Raw genomic sequence first — 22980 nt, 5'->3', positions numbered from 1 at the left:
GCTAAACAATCTCGGGTTAAAATTACATTTTTACCATTAAATAGAAAAAAAATTATAACGACAAAAATTAAAAGAATAAAGTTTATATCTATATATTATCAACTATGTTTTACCAAACATATCTTTATACATATAATATTATATTTATACACTTAATTATTTTTTAAGGTATCACACTTATTGTGGGCATCCCCATCTTATGGGTGAGACTAATCCCATAATCACCCACGGTCACACACACACACAAGTCGCTCGAAGTGCAACTTGTTGAGTTGAGGGTCAACCAACCCTGGATGGTGGCCCCAAAGAATTCATTGCTTCGTGGAGTTTAGAACACTTTGACATACTCTTCTTGAGGAGCTTAGCAAGGCTTGGCTTGCGGCCAAACTCTTGGGGGTTGATAGCGTCCTAATAAATAAGAATACTCTCATTTTAAGTGGATGGATTGAAATGGAGAAAAATTTGTAGGATTTGAAATCTCCTCTCAATTGTATTAACTTCCCCGTGTCAACAAGTTACCAATTATCTATTCGCGACCCAGATTGGTGTCTTGTTCCATTAGCAGCATACGGTCCACGTGACACATTTTGGTTGGAGATTACACATCAAGCTGCACGCCATGTAGAAAATGGCTTGATTAGGAGTCCGATATTTTTTAAATAAATTCCAACCAAAAACGTGCCATGTAGGCACTGATCCTATTCTATTGGAACTGGACACCTTACCTGCTTAGTGAAGAACATTTTATATTTTGTATATGTAAGGTATAAAATATAAAGATAGAATATTTTGTTTTCTATCTGGTAACTATTTGTTACTATAAAATAGTTACTTTGTTTTCAATTGTTCAAACTATACAAATATGAAGAAAAATAGTTATTGTGTTGTTGCCCATTATATAAAGTATAAAACATAAAGATAGAAACAAATTTTTTGATTGATAATTATTTATTATTATAAAATAATTATTATGTTTTCTATTGTATGAATTATAAAATATGAAGATAGAACTCTTTTTTCTTCAATTTGGTAACTAGTTACTTTTTTATTTGTTGCCAATTGTATAATTATAAAGATAGAAGGTGGGGTGGGGGTGGGGTTATTTCAGAATTTTTGAATCAGTTTGATTTTCATTCGGTCTGGTTCAGCTTCGGTCCGGTTTTTGAGGGGTCAAACTAAACTCAAACCAAAAAATTTCAGTTTGTGTTCGGTCCACCTTTTTCGTGCGATTTTTGGGTAAAATGTACACTCTTACAATAGGTTCAAGGAATTTAAAAAGTTTTAACGGTGTCTACTCTCTGAAGATTTATTATTCAACTGGGACTCAATTTATACTTCAGAGGGCTAACCTGTCTACAATTATATATTTTTCCATTCTACCATGCTATATATTTTATAAATAAAATTATACCTTTCCAGAAAAAGAGAAAAAAAAAAAAAAAACGCAGCAGCATTTATATATCAGTTCTCTCTCTCGTCTTCAAAACATTCACCATATAACTCATAACACACTTACCTAGTTTTTGGATTTGGTTAAGATCTTTAAAAAAAAAAAACAGGTTCGACAATGTTAATGTTTACCACAGATGCAAGATCAACTTGAAAATAGCTACACTAAGTTGAGCTTTCATTCTGCTCAAATTGAAGATCAACTTATAAAAGGATTCAGCAGTGAAAAAAATGGTTCATAAACTCACAAAAGTGGAATAACTACAAGAAAGAGAACTACTTTGAACTTGATTTTTTTTTTTTTTAAAGAATATTTCACAATCCAAAAGTGTGCCACACGGGGGAAAGGCTAAATGGGCTGTGGATGCTTATTAGCCAAAGTCTGACATACATAGAAAAAAATCCTAATCAGTGTAATTGTTAACAAGATAGTTGGAATTACTGCAACAAAAAACTGATAAGTCTTGATAAGCAAATAGAGGCTCTCGCCTAAACATTCGGAGTGGAAAAATAAATGCAATTTTACACTGTTATCAGGAGAATTAGAGTTAACAATAAATTACTCATCAAAGGATTTCCTAACATGTTTCTTGCCTCAGTGCAAAACCCAGAGGAAAAATAAAGAACAATAATAAGAAAAAAGAAATCCAAATGTTATTCTGTTTTTTGGTGTCAAAGTGAAAAAAGAAAGAAAACCCAATGAATTCACACCTATAGCTTCACCATCTCTCCCGAGACCTGGGCCTGCCAGCCAAAATTAAACAAACAAGGTATCATCAGAGCAATGCAACACCAAATGGGTACAACTTAATCAATTGCATCTATACAACAAAAATTTAGAAAGGTTATATAGATATATACCTGTCGATATCTCTGTTGTTAAAAAATCCTCTTTCCCTCCCACCACCCTGGAAAGCTCTTCTGTCATCTGCTGGCCTGGCCCACGCATCCCCCTTCCCACGTGATCGAGGCCTATCCATGAACTCAAAATTTCTTGTCTCCTCTGGTACGCCGGACTGAGAAGGTGGCCTATCAGGAAATCCAACCCTGCCAGCTCCAGAACCAGGTCTGTCAGTGGATTTCTGGCCAAAGCGAATTTTGTCATCCAACTCACGGGTTAGAAGTTCCAGATCCCTTTTTCTGCTTAATATCAGCTCATGAAGGCTAGTTTGCTCTCCACCAGACCCTTGTACAGATTCACCATTACCATTTTTTGCAGCTTCGTTCTCCTGTTCCTTCTCTAGATGAACTATTTGTTCCTTCAGCTTCTTCTCTTCCTCTGTCTCAGGCCTGAAACATTTGTCGAGATAAAAAGTGACATACATCACCACCTAAGACTTTAAAAAAAAAAAAAATAACATAGCATCAACTACTATCACGTAAAGATAATCTATGGGTCCAAACTTGTCGAGAAGACAATCTATGCATCTGCACAAGTTCCATGTGCATGGCCGATGTACATGTTTATGCATATCAGCATGGAGGGAAAGATGATAAAAACATAAAATAAAATAAAATTCCCAAGGGCAATTCAATAGAAGAGCCTCAAAAATATTTTTTACCATCCCAAGGAAAGGCGAGAATGAAGGTTTAACATTTCTAGCTAGTATCTCAGTGTTGAACTATTAATCCTAAAAAAAGTGGTGAATGTGATCTCCATGTTAGAATTATGTGTGGTCTAGCAAGACAATTTTCAGGAAGCTCTATCTTGAAACAAATATTGGAAATCCTCCAACCGTATGGAAGCTATATTTCCCACGATGATTGAGGTACTTGGACCATTAACTGAAAAAATGTCAAAAACAATCACAAAGAATAATTAAATGGTGGCTATAGGACCATGATGCCCACTGATGGAATATTAGCTAGTTCAATAGATTGATTGGAATTAATGCTAAATGTCTGGAGGGTTGGCTCCAAAAAAAAATTCGGGAGCCTCCATGAGGAAATTCGTGGATTGAGTGCTCACACCTCCCCTTTCTTTGTCGCATGCCGGATCAGTTCATACAATCTATTGCTCCTCTCTCTTTGTTGCTTATTAACTAGGCCTCTAAAAAGACATCGTCTGGACGCTGGATTCTGACACAAATCCACAACAATAAAAGAAACCCATCAAGTGCTAGGGATACTTAAAATGGGGTAAAGAAGGCTCGTTTCGAGAGAAGATGCACATGGGTCCCATGCACCGGATCTTGTAACTGACGACACATGAACAAAGGATAAGTTAGGTGTCCTACGGGGACGTTACCAAATCTCAGTGGCCAGCAATGATAAGGAAAGAGGGCGAGTGAACCCATGGGGGTTTCCCCCTCTCTTCTTGTTCCTCTCCTCCACCCTACAAATACTGGTAAAAGGGAAGACAGAAAACTACACAAGCAATGGGAGAGCAAGTACAACCCTCTTGAGACTCTACATTTTTCCTCTCCTCTCATCCTCACTTCGTCAATCCCCCCATTGCCCTGTCCCCTCTTTTCTCATTGTTTGTCAAGGGTGATCTCACTTGTGTTTCTGGTCCACAAAGAATTCTACAAGGCATCCCATGCTATGTGGTCCACCAATCAAACCATACCAAAGTCTAGACTGCTTACACCACTTTCGTACTAACCTACCTGGACCCTGTTTTGGGCACTAGGGGTCCTGGCTGGGCGACGCCTAGAGAAGCACTAAATATATATATAGCTAAATAAATGCTCCTCACAATAAGATCATCCTACTATATTGAAATGAATTATGTAATCAGAGATTTAAATCATCCCAGCAAAGCAAAAATCACATGCCGATTACCACCAATGTAAATTCCAGCAAAGTATCAGAAATTTGACATAAAACAGACAGGCCGTCAAAGCAAGGGAAGAAAGGTGAGGTAATTAAAATAAATAAATAAAAGAAACAGGCGTGCAAAACTATTCACAAACATGACTGGCTTACAAATACAATCAAAAGCTTTTGGATTCTTTATGAACAATATAAATTCATAATTCATAATTTATAAAATATTAAAAGGAGGGAAAGATTTTTGCCATTTCTTTTGTAACATGACAATAAAAAACAAAATTTTAACAATAGGCAGGCAAAAGAACATGGAAAGTTACAGAAAAGATAATAGAAGAATTTTCATGCAAATATGTAATGTAGATTTAATCCACCAAGGAAGAATCAATGGAACATTTGATCAGAAACCATTACAATCCACATTATATGAACACAAAACACATTTTCTTCACAACACAAATGCAACTGCACAACATTGAATATCTGAAAAATGATCTTGTCTAAAACATCTTCTACTGAGAAGAACCTGAGATAATGGAACTTCTCAAAAGTATAAAAGATGGAGCATACTTATAAAAGCCACTAAACTCCCAAAGATACAAAGTCGACTTGAAATCCCTGAAGAATAAAGACTACAAGCATAGCTAATCTTAATGAATTTATGCACATTCCAAGATGCTCTGACATGGAATCTTGTCACTTAGATCCAACAGTGGGGCATCACTAACAGACTGCAAATCTTAATTTCTTTTTACTCACCCTGCCCTTCTTGACCACATCATTTTACATAAGCGAAGAACTTAAAACCACCAATTGCTTTCAAATCCCTGTTCAATATTTTGCTTTTGGCTAACAATTCAACATAAATAGGTTTTTCCTTCAATGTACATTACTAAAACATTCAGCCTGAAGCATAAACTATAGGATTTGACAACACTTAGCCATATACTAGGAGAATGTGCGACAGGACAGTTCAGACCCTGAACCTCACCAAAATTGCTACTAAGGCACTCGGATGCATTGCTATTTACAAAGAAAAATCCCACCATAGGTCAGACAAATTGATGTACGAGTAAATGGGATGCCAGTCAAGTACACCAAGGTAACCATGGCAAGATCTAACAAATTAAACAATTTTTACCATGCAGAAAATATGATAGAGGATGACATCAACACTTTGGTCCAATGTTTCACTTAAAGTTCCAATTAAATGTGACCTCATCACCATGCATCTACACTATTAAGTATTAACAAGACGTCAAAAGTGTTTCTTCAATTTCATTGTCTAGTTGTAATATCCATCACAATGCATCGTTATAATTCTATTCACAATGCCTTGTCCCAACTATTCGAGATCGGTAAAATAAGTCCAATTTCTATTTCCTACATTCAATTCTATAAAAAAATGGTTAACTTTTGAATTTGATGATTACTTCAGTCAAGCTAAATAATGTCTATTTTAACCATCATAAAAATATAAAACTTTTTGAAATGAAGAAAATTATAGAAATATTACAGAAATGGGAATAGAAATTAAAGTATTAACAAAACAAGCATAAAAGCACACTAATATTTTATTATATTACAATAAACAACCATTGAGAGTAAGAAAAATCAATAGCATCGAGTACATGATTTTCAAGCACCTAAGATTCTTAGGAGCCAATAATGGGTTGCATGTTTAAATGCCAATAAGCATGTGAAATGCACATAAGAGCAACAGACAATTGATATACGACCTGAGTAGATCATGACTAAACACGGTCCTTACTATATGTCGGCTAAACAACTTAACAAGAATCTATTTCAACAAGGAATTAAACTAGACAATAGAAAAAGGTTATGCACAAAACTTATTTTATGTTATAGCAACTTAATGAGAGCATTCATGCATTTCTAATTAAAATTTTCAAGGAAAATACTAATTACTTGATCCAAATGCCATAAAGATAATATGTACATCTTGGTAAGATGATCATAAGTGCATTTTAATAAGCTTTCTTCATTGCCTCCATATAATAATAACATAAATAAATAAAGGTGATAAGTGCACTTCAATATTTTTTCCAATTATTTGTCAAGGTAATGTTTTCCATCAACTTTGAGGTCACGGGTTCAAGTCCAGCTTATCCATCAAAAAGTAATAATAATAATAATTGCATTTCAATCTGTTTGAGAATTTTTTTTCCAATTATTTGTCAAGGTATTGTTTTCCATCAACTTTGAGGTCATGGGTTCAAGTCCAGTCCAGCTTATCCATCAAAAAGGACTAATAATAATAATATTTTCTTTTTTGTTTGCAATTTTTTATGTTAAAATAATAAATACTTTGCAACAAAATACATAATAGTCTAAATTGCAAAATTTGGATTGCTTTACTTATTCAGATGCTTTAACATATAATATATTCATGCACATGTTGCCCTAAAGATTACCTTCTGTTAGATTTTTTTTTTTTAAATTTCATATTTTCAAAAAAATTTGAAATGTGTTAACCAAAGAATTGGTTGAGCTTTAAGTCTATACCTATGTCAACGACCTTTTATCACACCAACCACTAGGATACTCATACACTCCTTCAAATGTGCTCATTTTATTTTCTTAATTTTTCTACTCGTCAATTTCAATAATGTTGCTTCAATATCCCAACATCCCGCTTTTGTAAGGCATAATTGTCCTTTTTGTTGTTTTGTAAATTTTTCACTTTAGTTTGATTAGAAACTATGCAGCAAAGGCACAGGCAAGTGTCCATCAGTGCTGATACCAATACTTTTATATCAGAAAAAAAAAAACGATCCCCATAAAATCAATGTGATATCACTCCGGCACAGCTTACTCCATGTGTCAAGAAATATACATTTTAATCTATCTTAGTTCATTTGATTATAAAATAAAGAATGTTTTTAAATAAGAAAATATAAAATAAATCATATAAACAATGGTAAATAAATCTGTAAATGAATGTTTGAAAAAATAAAAAATTAAAGATTTTTCTGCCTGTAGGCATGTATCTAACATGTGGTACAAGAAGATATATAACCAAACAAATTCTTAGAAAAAGAAGTGTTTTTGGTAATTAAGTTAGAAAGTGTTGGTCGTGAAACAGTCCAAAAATGCATCTCAACTTTAACCATATGTCTCTAACACTACAGCCACCACCTTCCCCTTTTATTGATAACTGATGGTATATAATCTAAATGATCACTTTGTGGTAATTTATTGCCCATCAATCTTATCTATCCTCACATGTTTTCCATGCCCTTTCCAAAGTTGCATTGAAAATACTTGCTTGACCCTACTTAGTTAGAATTCCGAAAGGTCTAATGTTATCCTTCCCTAGCTCTAGCTTTGCAGTTACTCCCTCTCTAGTCTCATCGACCAATGCTACATTTGTAAATAGCATACACCAAGGTGCCTCGTCTCAAGTATGGAGTATGGACAGCTAATTAATCCATAATTAGAGCAAAAAGAACCAGAGTTAGGGCCTACTCATGTTGTAACCCACTATAAACAGGAACTTACTTGTGCCACATCAACCATTTTCATACTATTTAATCCCCCCCCCCCAATATGACCTTAATTATGCCTACAATTTTTTATAGCCATTGAAGGCTTGCAGCAACTGAAGTAACTATTTTGCCAGCTACTGTTTCATCTATTCATCGCAACATAATATCATGTTGTATTGATCCTCATAGGAATCTTTTTCCCCAACATCCACCAAACTAACCCTAAGGCTCTATCATATTCATACCCTTCTTTCCTAAGCAATAAGCAGCAGCATTTTTAAATAGCACACCCAAGTTACCTCCCTCTTTAGTACGGACATTTAATTAATCCATAGTTCTGCAAAAGCTATGGACTTGAGACAGACTCCTAGTGCAATCCACAAAAACGGAAACTAATGTAAGTACCACTAAACCTAATCACAACACTCCATTGCAAAAAATTGCATTTTTCCTCTACCAGTAAACCCTTTAGGCATAAATCTTTCACCTGTTAACACTTTAGGCCTAAATCTTTCACCTTTTAACCCTCCAATCTTCTTCACCTAATTGGCCTTTTCGCCACTCTTCCCAGAACAGATCTAGAATCGATAAAATCTAATTTGTTCAAAATCAGAAACTCACTTGTGTCATCATCAACCATTTACCACAACACATGTATGACCTCAGGTATGCTAATCTTTTTGTTATAGCTATTGCAAGTGAGCAACTATTAGACTTCGACTAGCTATTATCTTATAAATTCAACGTACATAAATCAACATATATATTTACTTAGGACTCCTTTTTCTCCACTACTTGCCAAATTGATCCTCTAAGAACTCTATCATATCCTTTTCCTAAGCAATAATGAATTAATGACTCTGAACATTGTGTTTTGCTTCCCTTGTTGCATCTTCCCCATTAAAGCAGCCAAGAAGTGAGTCCATTGATTCTAACGTCCCAACTAGAAAAGGTCGACAAATTTAACTACTTTAAGCTATTTAAGAATAGGTGACAAGAGTGATGATTTTCACCTCCGTGATGATAACATCAAATGCTTCACTTGTCCATAAAGTATCAAATTTTTACACATGTCCTTAAAATAAGGTCATCCTCACTTTTAAAATGCAACAGCTCAATACAAATGGAAGCACCCATTGAAGTATCAGAAGCCTTCAAGTACCCTCTGATCCCATATCACTTTAACCACTACAACTAACCATTAAGATATTCCACACTCTCAAAGTGGTTCATGTGAAATCACAATAGAGGGTAAGCCCTTTGTAACAAGGTACAAAGATTGTATTTGATTGAAAAGCATATATTTTAAAGAATATACCAAAATTAAGACTGGGAGAAATGATAAATGTAGCAAAATTGCTGAAATTCGGTATTACAAAAATTGCATCGACATTCAGACTCTACAGAAAATATAGAAAGTTAAGACTTAGCAATTCGCAAATTTGTTTGACAACCAATTGATAAATGTGTATTGTAGCAAATCATAGTGAGAATAACCACACAGATATCAAAACTTCCATTGATGTAAATACTCAACATGAAACTTAATTAAAAGAATAAAATACAACTTGGAAAATGGCATCAAAATATTGAACGGAATTCCCATAGCAGTATCTTTTCCATATCTAGGTCCCTTAATTTCCCACTATTCCCAAATTTTTGGGATAAGGCTTCAATGATGAAATCCCCCTGTTCCAAAGTAATTTTATTCGCTTAATCCTTTTTTTAATGGTAACAAACTAATTTCTATTTCTAGTAGTAATAAATGGTAATAATTTTACAAACATCTCCCTAATCTCTCAACCAATAGGATTTAGTCGAAAGGGTACTAAAGAACAGAATAAAGAAAAGTAATTATAAAACCACCAAAGATGAAAATATTCAATTCTAGCAAAAAAATTATATAAACTATAACAGATACTCCATAATATAACCACAGAGCAATAAAAAAGGAAAATAAGCAATATTACCCCATCTCATTGCAAACAAACTCAACCTGCATAAATTGCTCAAGAAAAAACATTTTATAAAAATAAAACATCACCAGAAATGTATAATAAAGATAAGTATGGTGTAAGAATGCGAACCTATCAACGCTGCGGTGCTCCAACTCAAGATCAATCTTCCGCCAATCCTTCCCCTGCTCTTGCAGCAATATTTCTCTAGGTTTCGCATCTCCAAATGGGTTCACTTTTGGTCGGGCCTTTGGTGCTCCTTCTAACACATGCGGGCTCTCACTCTCAGCCCTACTTGAATGAGCGCTTGAAGGCCTGCTAGAATGAGAACTTGTAGGTCTACTCGTCTTCCTAATCTCATTCTCAGAATCAACCTTCCTCCAATCCAAACCCTTTTCAGCCAATACCTCCTCCTTGGACGAGCAGCACCAAATGGACTGGGTTTAGTCGTTTTTGTCGGCTCATTCAAACTTCCATCCCCTTGTGGAGGATTGAATACGAGTCGGGGTCTCTCCCGATCCCCCTCTCGTGGTCCTCCCCTACTCCATCGATCGGCTTCCGGAGCACCCGATTCCCTGAAACCCGAACCAAACCCCGTGGATCTTGAAGGTGGCGCCTTTTTACCAATTGCCCAATTATCAACTTCATCAGCCCTAGACCCACCACCGCTACCGCTACCAAGCGAACTATATCGATCTTGCCGTCCAGAATCCATAGAAGGAAGAGATTTCTTCCCCATTGCCCAATTATCAACCTCGTCAGCCCTCGAAGGTTGATCAAAATCAGAAACCCTAGGTGGTGGAGCCCTTCGTTCGTCATCGAAACCTCCGTAAGATCTTCGTCCACCACCCCAAGACCCATCACCATCGTCACCTCTCCCCCTATTACCTCCAGGAGGACCCGAAGTTCGCCCATAAGATTTGAAGCCGCCACCGAGCCGACCAAACTCCATCTCCTCAGCCGACCTCTCCTTTGGCCCAGTCGGCAATCGAAGCATCTCATCAGCCGTTAATCCCTTAGATTCCATCGATGAATCGCGCCTCGCTGCACCATGGCCGACGTAAGATCCGGTTGTGAACTCAGATAGAGTCATGGGTTTCTTCTTCTTGGGCTTCGCAGCAGCGGCTTCTTTGAGGCTTGGGAAGCTCTGAGACCCACCCGCGCCAAGTAGTTGAGGTATTGCAGCGGCTTCGCGCTCTTCCTCTTCGCGTTCGACATCCGCAGCCCAAGCACCGATTCCTCCCCATGGTTTCGACATTCTAATTGCAAAGATCTGAAACTGATCCAAAAGGGCGAACAAACCCTAATATTCTCGGTGGGAGACAAAAAAAACCCTAAAATTCTTCGCGAGAGAAAAAAAAAACCCTAATATTCTGTGAGAGAGAGAGAGATAGAGAGCAAGGGCTCCTTCAAAGGAGCCGGAGCTCAGCTAACATGCGCTCAACGAGGGTTACTGCTTCTTTATGGGTAGAAAGCGAGAGAAAAATAAATAAATAAAGATAGACGATAATTATATAAATAAAGCCAACAATTCTAGTTCGAATCTAAGATGAATATTGTTTTTCTTTTATTTCTATATAATTACAAAAGCCAACAATTCTAGTTCGAATCTAACATGAATATTGTTTTTCTTTTATTTTAGAAATAACTCCCTCACTAAGAAGGTATCTATAGTTGAATCCAGAACATATCCGAATTTATTTGGTACTTGGTAGCAGTCCGATATGGATCAGATTAGAATCAGAAACCGATCCGATAAACATTGGATCTGACTCTTACAAATCCAGATTTACAGAACCTCCACATTAATATCCAAATCAGATTTTATAATAGGATTGATTTTTGATCAGGCCAAACCTGATTTTATATAATCAATTGTTCGAAACCCTTACAAGTAGAAAGTAACCCATAGCTACAAAAATCAGTAATTTTTTGAAAAAATTATAATTAAAATACAACTTACATCCCTAACGATTAAAATGTTAAAAAAATAAAAATAAAAAACACAATTTTTCTTAGTCACAAAAATCATTTTTTTTTTTTTCATTTTTTCACATATGCAAAATTATAAATATTTTCTTTTTTTTTTTTTAATGTGAGATTTGATGTATAATAGAATTTGATAATTCATAAATGTAAAAATATGAAATTGAATGATAATAACTTGATTTTATGAATTTTGATTATACATGTAATTTTTCATAATTTTTAATATATATTTTTATCTTCTTTTTTTCATTTATTTTTTTTTTTAAGTTTTTCTTATCGATTTAAACTTGTACTCCAATTTTGTAACTGGGTGGAAATACCCATAATATCAAAAATATTTATATAATTAAAAAATTATACATTCAAATAAAATATATAATATAATTTATATATTTTCTCACAATTTATTGGATTTGGATATAATTAATCTATAAACAATTTGATAGACGAAATTTGGTCCGTTTACATCAAATTCAAGGGTCAAGAATACTAATTTTAAATCTTGAAACGTAAGATTACCATAGTAAGTCAGTGAGGGAGGTAACTAAAAAATAATTATTTATATAAGGAGCTGAATCGGTCTAAGCCTTGCCCATCTGGAATCCAACACATATTCAGAGTTTCACACATCTGCGAATCAAGAGTTCTCTCTTTGTACTATTCAAATAGTTTGTACTTTACAAGTCTAGTTTATAAAGAGTTTGTAATTTATAATTAAATTATTTCTAACGACCAATTATTACTCATTAATTACTTCTAAAGAGTTGTAGGCCTTAAGCCTTTTAATATTCACTGGTTTCACACTCGAAATACACGTGGCATAACTATTAGGGTGTTTGAAGTTTGAACCAATGTATTTTGGGCCCACCACGTGGACCCCTTGCATCAAAAATTAGGTATTGGTAATTTTTTGACTTAGAATTTCAACACTTTACTTCATGGGCTAAGACCATTGATAGAATTATAGGTTTAAAATACGTCTAATCAAAAGATCTGTCAGAGTTGGATTAAGTGTTGATGGGTCCCTTGTTAGCAATTCAGAATACGACAAAAATTTAATTCGTGAAAAATTCGAGTTCTATTTGATTTTGAATTGTAAAAATTTGGTCAAAATTTTGATAAATGAAAAATATGCAAAATATGCTTCAAAATTTTGAAAATAAACAATTTGACTATTTGATAGTGATGTTAATAGTGACGGTGATATTAATGGTGATGGTAATAATGATGGTGGTGATAATGAAGACATTGAAGTTATTGTTTAATTGGTTTTTAAAAGAAGACCAAAGTCAAAGGATAATCATCAATTTGAAAAATTAATGTGTAATCTCAAATAAATGTAGAGGATCATGTCATTATTATTTTTTAAATAAAAAGAACATTTGTCATGTAAAATTGTGAATTCTCCCGTAATTTTGAAGTATGACCATTTCAAAGTGAACTTATGTTACATGTCATAACTTACAAGTTTACACTTTGCAACATACAATAAATTAGAGAAATATTTTTATTTTTCCATTGAGTTTTATAAAAATTCATAAAATTCATCAAAATCGTGTTTTATTTTTTTCAAACTTAAAATCTGTGAATCATTCAAAATAGTTCAATAATCCGAAGAATAATACTTTAATTGAAAAAAAAAAATGAAAAATTCATAATTTTTTTAAGAATTAAACAAGAGATTGCTAACAAAGTATGGGTCAATGGGCAAAAAAGTTCACCACTTAAAACTTTTTTTTTTTTAGATGTCAACCAAGTCTCTAATGGACCCAAATCAATCCTTATTAAACTCGACTTAAAAAGAGCAACAACACCACCAACACCAATAATCCTATTAGATGGATTTGACTTGATATGTTTGGTTGCAAGGGATGATTTGACCATCCGATGATGGACAGGTGGTGTCAAGATGTGGGGCCTCCTATTCAAGGTTGTGATGTAAGTACATTTATGGAAAACGATTGTGCAATTCTTCGATTGATTCACTTACCAACTCTATCGAAAATGAAAGATCCAATTAGAACTTTTGATCGAGAAATCAACCACATTGGTCATCATAAGCATTTAATGTCTATAAAAAAGAGTTTAAAGTAATCTTACTAATGATAACAGTTGAGTGAAATTATACTTATTTCGAATTTGATATTACAACAATCATAGATGATTTATTTATTGAATCATGATGATCTGACTACCTCACGTGGCAAACTCAATTGACTACCTTGATGTGATAAGTTTGGGAACTGTAGATCTACTCTCTTCGAAATACACGTCTGCTCTTCCCTATAAAAAGTGTATCTCAAGGGAATTGTGTATCCCAAGGAGTGTTGATCTACGAATCTTGAACTTGTCACGTCAAATAGTCAATTGAGTTTGCCACATGGGATAGTCAGCTTATCACGCTCTTATTTATTTTTACTTTACAATCATAAGGGTTCAAATTTTGGATTTTGGAGAGTCGATCAAAAAATAAAAATTATTATCAAAAGTAAAATGGTGTAAAAACAATACAATGTTACTTTTTTAAAAATTAAATTAAACCTAATGTTACATATTGCTTTGACCTGTAGCCCACCTTGGAACTATTTTTAATGAGTCATAGATGTTTCATCGAGATACAAGTCAAATACATCTATGGTTACTATACACTTTCCCGTCAAGATGTGCGATATGAGGTACAATCTAGAGGTCACTTCAAATTTTTTCATTTTTAATATATGTAAAAACCCTTTCTTCAAAGTTTGATTAAGATGTCACCCAAATTTCATATGTCACTCTTTTGCGCCTACTCCACCACAAACATTTTTCTCCCTTTAATGGCTGTAGCACACACGAAAAGCCAACTAATTCTTTGGGACTTGTAACCCAATCATGAGATATTTTAAGAAAAATCACCAATCAAACTCATTTTAAATCCCCTAAAAGGTTGGCCAATCATACAAAATTAGTGGGTACAAGAGAGTGACGTGGCTTTTTTTTTTCTTTGAGACTTTAAAGTACCAAATATTTTATTTCCCCTTAACGTTGTTGTATCGAGTATGGATTGTAGTAGTGGAATTCCAAAGTACAAATGCTCCACGCACTCTTAAAAAAGCCTCCACATCCTACCTTACGTTCAAAGTATGTGTTTTTTTATTTTATTTTATTTTATTTTTCTTGTGTGGTAGGCTATGGTGGGTGAGTCTCTCACCCCACCTAAAGTACTCTATTTGCCATTTTGTCTCTCATGCCACACATCGTGCTATGGGGTTCACAAATAGACGTGCCCACCAAAAAATTATAATTTACTAAAAATAGATTTTCTTCGTGGATTTTCAATCAATCAAACAAACATGTTCCTAATTAGTTTAGTAGCTATGATCAATTAAACTAGGAAAAAGGAGATCTTGGTTTGGATTTTATTAGATTATGATCTCAAAATGTATGAATGAGATAATAGAAAGAGTCGTGTTGAAGTAACATTGAAATGGACATCGATTTTGACATTTTGATGTGGTGGTGCACACATAACTATAAATGATTTTCAATCGATGTGCATTTTAATGACGTTCAAAGTCTTGAATCTCATTTTGTTATGTACTGTTTATGAAAACTGATTTCAGAATCTAGAATCATAATCTACTTTCTTCTGACCGTGTTTATTTCTCTAAATATTATAATTTTAAGTACAACAATATCAATATAGTGCAAAAATGCTTATATCATTTTTTTTAAAGAACTTCTATTATCATCCCAACTTTTACTAATGCCATCCCAATATGTGTGCTAATTTTTTGGTGGTTTACACATGAATTGGGGTGGCGTTAGCAAAAGTTGATTATGAGATGATCATTTTCATAATCTAACTAAATGTAACATATGATTCTCGAATCAGAATATGAGCAATAGATGAACTCTAGAATTCAACCCAATTGCCTCCCAAAAAGGGAGAGAAGAAGAAAAGTTCATTGTCGCACACAATCAACAAACCTAAATAATATGATACCCCAAAAATTAAAGTTGTTGATTGGTCTACATCTCATCGTACTTGGTGTGTCAACATATATAACTTGGCATCACTTGTGTTGTGAAGTACAAATGGGGTATGTTATTAGTTGAAAAATATGGGGGTATCTTAAAATTCTATGAGGTCAATTGCCCCCAAAAGCTTCTTACTAGCTCTGCCCCCACTCGAAGGGGATGCTGACCCATTCACCTCCATCATATCTAATCCCAAAAGAATAATCCTGAAGTGACCTCAAGGTTGGTGGACCTCACATCGCACACCATGACGTGAAAGTGTATGGGAACCATATATTATTTCCTCGAGATACAAGTGAAAAAGCATATATGATTCCTATCCACTTTCATGTCAAGATGTGCCATATGAGGTCCAATTTTGAGGTCACTCCATCACAACTCATCCCAAAATGACTTGAAAAAATAAAAATTTCCTTAAAAAGAATAATGTCATGTTTTGAGTATGTTTTCTTAACATAGTTTATCACGAAAATATATTTCTAAGAAGATATTTTAAAATGCATTTTATTAAAAAAAAAAATTATTTGAATTGTTATTGATGCAAAATGACATTTATCTTCGCTTGGTTGGTCCCATCACAGTGCTCGTGAGAGCAAGTTTTATTATTTGGAGTTTTAAAAAAGGGCTAATTTTTATTTTTATTTTTATGAAACATTTATTTTAGGATGACTAGCGTCCAAAACTTTAAATTTGATATAATGTGGTAGCATTGGGATAAGGTGAAATCATGATCACTTCTAAGTTCTATAATTAGTAACAAAATTGATATAATACAGTAGTTAGTTTTATTCCAAAGCTTTACATTATGGAATATTTGTGTCAAGGGTCTTTCACATGGCTGGCTTTCCTTTGTCTCCCTCTCACATTTGGGAGTAGGACAAGAGTTTTTTTGATTTTTTTTCTTTCTTCCATACAAACAAGATAAAAGATATATAACATACCAATTCCTTTTAAAGGCCATTTTCAATTGCAACTTTGGTGGTGTGATATCGGACTTGTAAACGTTAAATCCATATGTTGACGGTGTTGATTACAACCCAAATGATGATCTTTTGAAGGTATTTCGCCGTCTTCTTTCAAATAAGAGAACTCTTAATTGTGACCTCTAACGATGGACAAAGGCATGTTATCTTGTACATAGTTTATCGTTACCATTATTCGGCAAAGATGGTTACACGACAATTGATATTTACATGTTATTGTAATTCGAAGGAAAAAAAAAACAAATTCACAGACCCGTTAATAATTGAAGGAGTACGAAGGACTATGATGAGCGAATTACGGGAGATTGATAATCGATAAGAGATAAATAATAAACGGATGCAACTTCATTCAACGATTGATTTATTCATTAGGATTCATTAGTTATAACATGATATAACTATAGTAGAAAGAGTTCCCATAACCTCATTTCACAGTACTCTTGAGGACTCTTAGCTTTGCTTTACACCTTGAACAACCCAAAGAGAGAAGCAAAACAAAAGACGAAGAAACAAACTAGTGCGAGATTGAGATCTGCAATTTCGACCGAAAGGTATTGCTCTGGAGCACCTCTAACCTTGACCAATTTACCAGTTTTGTGATCATCGTAAGTTTGTCCAAAAGCCACCTCTTCACCAGTAGAGTTGTAAGCATAGGCTCTTACAAAATAAACAGCCGTGGGCACATTTCTCTTGATCGTCCAATCGAAGATCTCTTCGTTGTTTTTAGAATAAGGTTTAAAAATGATGTCGAATTTGCACGCTTTGTCCATGCTAAGATCATCTTTAAGCTTTCTCCATGGACGATTGTGTTGGCTGATGGGTGCATAACATAGCTTAAGTTGAACCAACTCGTACATGTCATCGATCCCTTCTGGGAAGGTTTCATTCAAAGCCCATACCACGGTTATATTGTCTTCCCCTGCTTTTAGTACTACAATTGGGAAGAAATTAAATGAAATTTAGAGTCACAAGTCCCAATAAAAATAAAGTAACATATGATCATGGATTAATCTTTGATCTTGGTAATTTATGTGGTGTAATTTGGGCAAATTTAATGCAACATAGTTTGATTAATAGGACTCGAGGATGGTAACTTACCAAAAATAATAGTAGGAAATTCAAGAAATTGTTACATAATTCATAGAAAACTCGATGAATCAATGTGTTTTAAAACTTTATTTAATGAAAATCCCATATCGAAATCATTAGTACTTTGGTATACATGGTATAAATTAAGAGAGAGTGACTTATTAATTTCTTACTCGCTTTGTGTTCTATTGATGTGTGTACGTTTAGAGTCCGAGGAAGAGAGGGGAAAAGCACACCTCCAACAGTAGGCCTTACTAAGAAAGAAAAGAGGAAAACAAGAGTGATTATCGCACAAGTAGCCATTGAAAGGGGTAAGGAGGATGAGTGTTCTCTCTTCCGATTTTCAGTAGAAGAAGAAAATGGTGTGAAGTGGTGTGACTTTATTTATTTTCATGTAAGTATTAAGTAAACTATAATTTAAAGAAAATGAGAAAAAAAAAAGACAAAACTAAAAATTGTCGCGAGTTCTAGTGGTGTGGCAACCTGAGATGGACATATTCGAAAAGGCATTTACACTTGGGAGTTGTTTGGTGTGCGGTGGAGGCGTTACTTTTCTAGATGAAACTCAACCACTTTTAAGATTTTGGGGTTTTTCGCACAAGCGACAAAATAATCTAATTTTGTTGACGGTACAACTATTTCATCTTTATTTAGTCATTTTTTTAAGATAAAAATTATACACTTCTTAACTATTAAAGTCTATCTTAATCTACGTATAATTTGACAAAATGTTTCTTTTTATAGACAATATTTCTGCATAAAATAAAAAATACTTATCTCTACGTGAAAAAGGGTAAATTTGACGCTAAGGTCCATCAAATTTAGTTAAATTTGACTAAATTCAACTGAGGTTTCCACCCCAAGGGCTTGACAACAATGACAAGATCTTAAAAATAACCATATCTAAAATGCTACCAAGCATCATCTTAGAGCATTAAATGGATCAGCGCGTGGTAAAAGATATCCTAGTTTAAAATTTATCTCAAAAAATATACCTTTAATTAATATCAAATGAAAATTCATATACGTAGAAAAAAGGTTATATGAACCGATGAGCCACATAAAGCAGGACTCATGTCCTCTTTTGGGTCACGTGGACTGTCATGTTGGCCCAAATAACACCTCATCCCTTAAAGTTCTTGGTTTAGAAAAAAATAAAAATAAATAAAGATTTTATTTTTATTTGATTAAATGTTTCAAAATTGGGTGGTAATTGAACTCACAAATTTACAATACATTAATTAATGTTATTTATTTATTTATATTTTCTTAAAATTTTGTGCTCTAGATCAACGTGGTACCAAATCAAATTTTCGGGTGCCACGTGATGTATGATCCATAGTAGATAGTTGGTCCTATAGTGAATGCAACCCAATCTCATGTACAAGTTACATATTATTTTATTTCTAGGGGATGATTTCTCTTCTCATTTTCAGTAGTTATTTGGGTAAATTCTCAAATAATTACCAAAGTTTTTAAAATATCAAAAGTGTTACATGTGTTGATACAACTATCATAAAATATTATTAAATTATTAACATTACGTGATAATTTTGTCAACATTAATAACATTTGAAAAATATAAAAAACTTTTATAATTATTTGAGAATTTATCCTTCTTATATTTGGTAGATAATTTAAACTGAAAGAACAAGTATGATGTTACTATATCCTAGTCTCAGCTTCCAATCCAACTATTTACTAAATATCAGAATAGATATCATGGACATGGAGGCTGACCACATAAATCCCATAATACCATTTAATAATGTTTCATTTCTAAACCTTCTCATCACCTGTGGATGTCATGCAGTTGGATGATTAATATGGTCTATCATAAATATCTCCCATTGATTGAATGATCTCTTATCGTCAAGTTGTTAAATTATAGGAAAATCGTAGAGGGATTTTGTTTTTCACTTGTTTCACACTGCATTGATGTGGTTGCTATAGACGTGTTTCCTTGAGATATGAGTGAAAAACATTTATGATTATATGCACACCTTCTTGCCAGCGTACAGTGAAACACAGTGAAAAACGGAGTCGTGCTGGGATGACACAGAGGTGAAACAATGACGTGGTGGCACACATATAACCATAGATGCTTTTCCATGAGATACAAGTAAAAAGTATCTACGGTTATGTGAGTATACCACATCATTTTTGTCACCCTTTTTGTCCCCGTTTGCGTCATTCCAGCATTAGTCTATATGCTTGGCATTCAAGTAGTGAGGTTGACAGATCATTCAGGATGATTTGAAGTCCATTTCAATGTGAATGTCGATGGTGCCCAATTCCACAAAACCCAATTACAACTTCAACCAATTATCTTGGTTCCAAGTTATTTAAGATACTCTTTAATTTATTTCTTAAAAATTTAAGACCATAGAACGAAACGATACCGACAGGGGATTGGGATTTTGGTCGATTCCAAGTTATTTAAGATACTCTTTAATTTATTTCTTCAAATTTTAATACAATGGAACAAAACCAATACCGACATGGAATTGGGATTTTTGTCTTCCGAATCCTCCCAATTTACTTCTAAAATCAAAACTGATAAGAATCAAAACCATTAAGTCTAATATATTTTGATTTTGAATTTGTTATACTTGATTGACACCCTCTATGTTGGATGAGGCCAATATAGACTATGGGGCAATGAATGGGACATGTTCTTATGTTTCATTTGGCTCTTAATCCACCCCCATTAGATTTTTTTTCTTTTTTTGTTTTGCTCTTTGCATCACCTAGAGGGACAGAAGGAAATAAAAAAGAGTCCAAAAAGAATGAAATTAAGGCAACCATGTACATCCTCTTCATCACCCTTAAACTAACAAAGTCAACTAATTAACAATCAATTTCAAAGAGATCTAATCCAACTTTTTATGTGAAATTTCGACATTACGCCTCTTCAAAATGCTTTAGAGCCGTTTATAGATTTTTTACTTTTGACTTCAAGTGGCAACACCTTGGCGTGTTTATATTTAAGGAGAAAAGCAGTCTCTGCAACTTCATCACCATCTCTTCCTCTTCTTCCTTTGCTACTTCAAACCAAGATCAATGGGTTCTCCTCTTCTAATCTTTTTTCTTCTTCTCTTGAGCTTCTCTGGGACTTGTTATGGAGCTGTGCTCTTCTCTTCCCTTCAAAGAACTCTGGTGGTGCAAGCTTCACCCAAACAAGGAGATGGTACGATCTACAAACTCATCTTTGTCAAATTTTCTTATTTTTCTTATTTTTTATACTTATCTAGGTAGCCATCCTTGGCTTCTGATTTTTTTTCTTGATTTGCTAAAGTGCGTCGGTGGGTTGGTATAGTAGATTAATTCCTGCTATTTGATGCATCCTTCATGTATTAATGGTCCAAGGAATCAGATGCCCAATTACCATATCTTCTTGGATTCTTGTCCAACTAGCAATAATACATCTAGTATTTGATCAAAAGGGGTGCTAAAAAATCAGAAATTTTTGACTCCCATTATAGGATTTCGCCCCAAAACAAAAACCCAAAATTTATTTTTATTTAATTTTTCTGCTAAATCATGCAGTTGGATTGCTGCTTAAAATCCAAGAAATTCCAAGGAGACCCACTCTGTACTAATCAAAGGGTTCCTAAAAATTTAGAAGAAAAAAAAAAAAACCCCAGATTTTATTCGCACACATCTATTAGATTCTCAATTTTTTAGGAGACCCACTCAGTACTAATCAAAGGGTTCCAAAAAAATCAGAAAAATCAAAGAACCCAAATCTTATTCACACACGTCTATTGGATTCTCAATTATTTGTTTATTTATTTATTGAACTTGCAGTGCTGAAAGCTGGAGAAAACAAGATAACTGTGAAGTGGGTACTAAATCAGACCCTCCCTTCAGGAACAGATGAAGCTTACAAGAAGGTGAAGGTTAAGCTATGCTACGCACCCATAAGCCAAAAAGACCGTTCATGGAGGAAGACCAAAGAAGAGTTGACCAAGGACAAGACTTGCCAGCACGACATCGTTGATAGACCTTACAACTCATCTACCAACAAAGCAGAACAAAGCGTCGAGTGGACGATAGAGAAAGACGTCCCAACTGCAACTTACTTCGTGAGAGTTTACGTTTTCAACTCTGCTGGTCACGAGGTGGCTTATGGTCAAACTACGGATACTACAAAGACAACCAACTTGTTTGATGTTCAAAGTATCAGCGGGCGCCACGTGTCACTAGATATAGCTGCTGCTTGTTTCTCTGGTTTCTCTGTTGTGTCACTCTTTGGATTTTTCTATATAGAGAAGAGGAAGTCCAAGGGATCAAAATAAGTTGGGAGATGTAAGTTAAGATAGACGTATTAAATTTCTTCTTTGCTGTTTTGAAATGAAAATGAAAATTATGGCATTCTTGTCACTTCTTATGCTCTGCCTACATTTATGAGTGATTTAATAATCAGTACTAATGGGCCGAGCTTTGTTTAGTGATCATAGGCCCGTTTAGTAATCGGGCTGGGTCAGTTTGGGAGTTGGACCAAATGCAGATCTTGCCCATTTATGAGTCGCAATCCAGAACAGTGTCCCCTTCCAATGCAATGTTAGGTGTCTATCTGCCACATTTTTATTGGAGTTCAAATGCATCATATTGCGTGCACAACTGATTAATATCTTAAACCCCAGCAAAAAAGTGTCATCCAAACACCTTACATTTAATATAGGAATGGGACACCATTTTGGATCCTAACTCATAATTTATAGAATAAGGATCCAGTCAGGTGTCCCATTCCTAACCCAAGTTGGGTGGAATCCTATTTTATGCCACATGGCATTTTTGAGGACCCACCGGCCATATGGATATTGATCCATCCGTTGATTGGTGAACCTATGTACCAAAAATCGTAATGTTTGATAACTTGTATCCACTAAATCTAATCTCTTGAAAAAGAATTTAAATCCAACCATTAAAAAGTATTCTTAATAAGACAACGCTATAATCAATGGATGCACATCAATGATTAAACTGATCTTTTTGTGTGTAGATTCACCAAGGGATGGACCACATATCTATAAGGTTAGTGGGTCACAGTGAGGTGAGGTGCCACATGACATAGGTTAGGACTGGGTCACCTGACTGGATCCCTACAATCAATGACGCATGGCTTGATACAGCCTGTAAATAGGCTCAATACTTATGAGGCGAGCTTCGACCATTTTTTTTATTTGAGCTAGGATTTTGATGTCCAAA

The 22980-nt window shown here is 34.4% G+C and overlaps 2 protein-coding genes and 1 long non-coding RNA gene across 3 annotated transcripts; 1 reads left to right on the top strand and 2 right to left on the bottom strand.

The window, feature by feature from the left end:
- Positions 1 to 1919: 1919 nt before the first annotated feature.
- LOC147398710 (eukaryotic translation initiation factor 4B2-like) lies at positions 1920 to 11179 on the bottom strand. Its single transcript, XM_086447966.1, is given in 4 exon segments — positions 1920 to 2193; positions 2311 to 2739; positions 9818 to 10100; positions 10103 to 11179. Coding segments are annotated over 4 exon segments (1578 nt in total). The 5' UTR covers positions 10944 to 11179; the 3' UTR covers positions 1920 to 2168.
- A 5842-nt stretch (positions 11180 to 17021) lies between these two features.
- LOC147398709 (uncharacterized) lies at positions 17022 to 18474 on the bottom strand. Its single transcript, XR_015179979.1, has 2 exons — positions 17940 to 18474; positions 17022 to 17608 (listed from the first exon to the last, which is right to left on the bottom strand). It is a non-coding gene; the product is annotated as an uncharacterized LOC147398709 (long non-coding RNA).
- Positions 18475 to 20620: 2146 nt separating this feature from the next.
- LOC147398708 (high-affinity nitrate transporter 3.2-like) lies at positions 20621 to 22150 on the top strand. The gene is made up of 2 exons (XM_086447964.1): positions 20621 to 20956; positions 21577 to 22150. The coding sequence occupies exons 1-2, from the start codon at positions 20830 to 20832 to the stop codon at positions 22065 to 22067; spliced, it is 618 nt and encodes a 205-aa protein (XP_086304090.1). The 5' UTR covers positions 20621 to 20829; the 3' UTR covers positions 22068 to 22150.
- Positions 22151 to 22980: the final 830 nt, after the last annotated feature.

Source organism: Akebia trifoliata, chromosome 7, assembly GCF_017979445.1.
Source record: "Akebia trifoliata isolate Shusen 1 chromosome 7, ASM1797944v1, whole genome shotgun sequence".
Taxonomy (NCBI): domain Eukaryota; kingdom Viridiplantae; phylum Streptophyta; class Magnoliopsida; order Ranunculales; family Lardizabalaceae; genus Akebia; species Akebia trifoliata.
The sequence above is the reverse complement of the archived record's forward strand: the minus strand, read 5'-3'. Positions and strand labels throughout refer to the sequence as shown.

Coding starts and splice junctions, on each gene's coding strand:
- LOC147398708 (XM_086447964.1), top strand. CDS start 20,830: ATGGGTTCTCCTCTTCTAATCTTTTTTCTTCTTCTCTTGAGCTTCTCT. Junction 20,957..21,576: donor TTCACCCAAACAAGGAGATG/GTACGATCTACA, acceptor TTGAACTTGCAG/TGCTGAAAGCTGGAGAAAAC.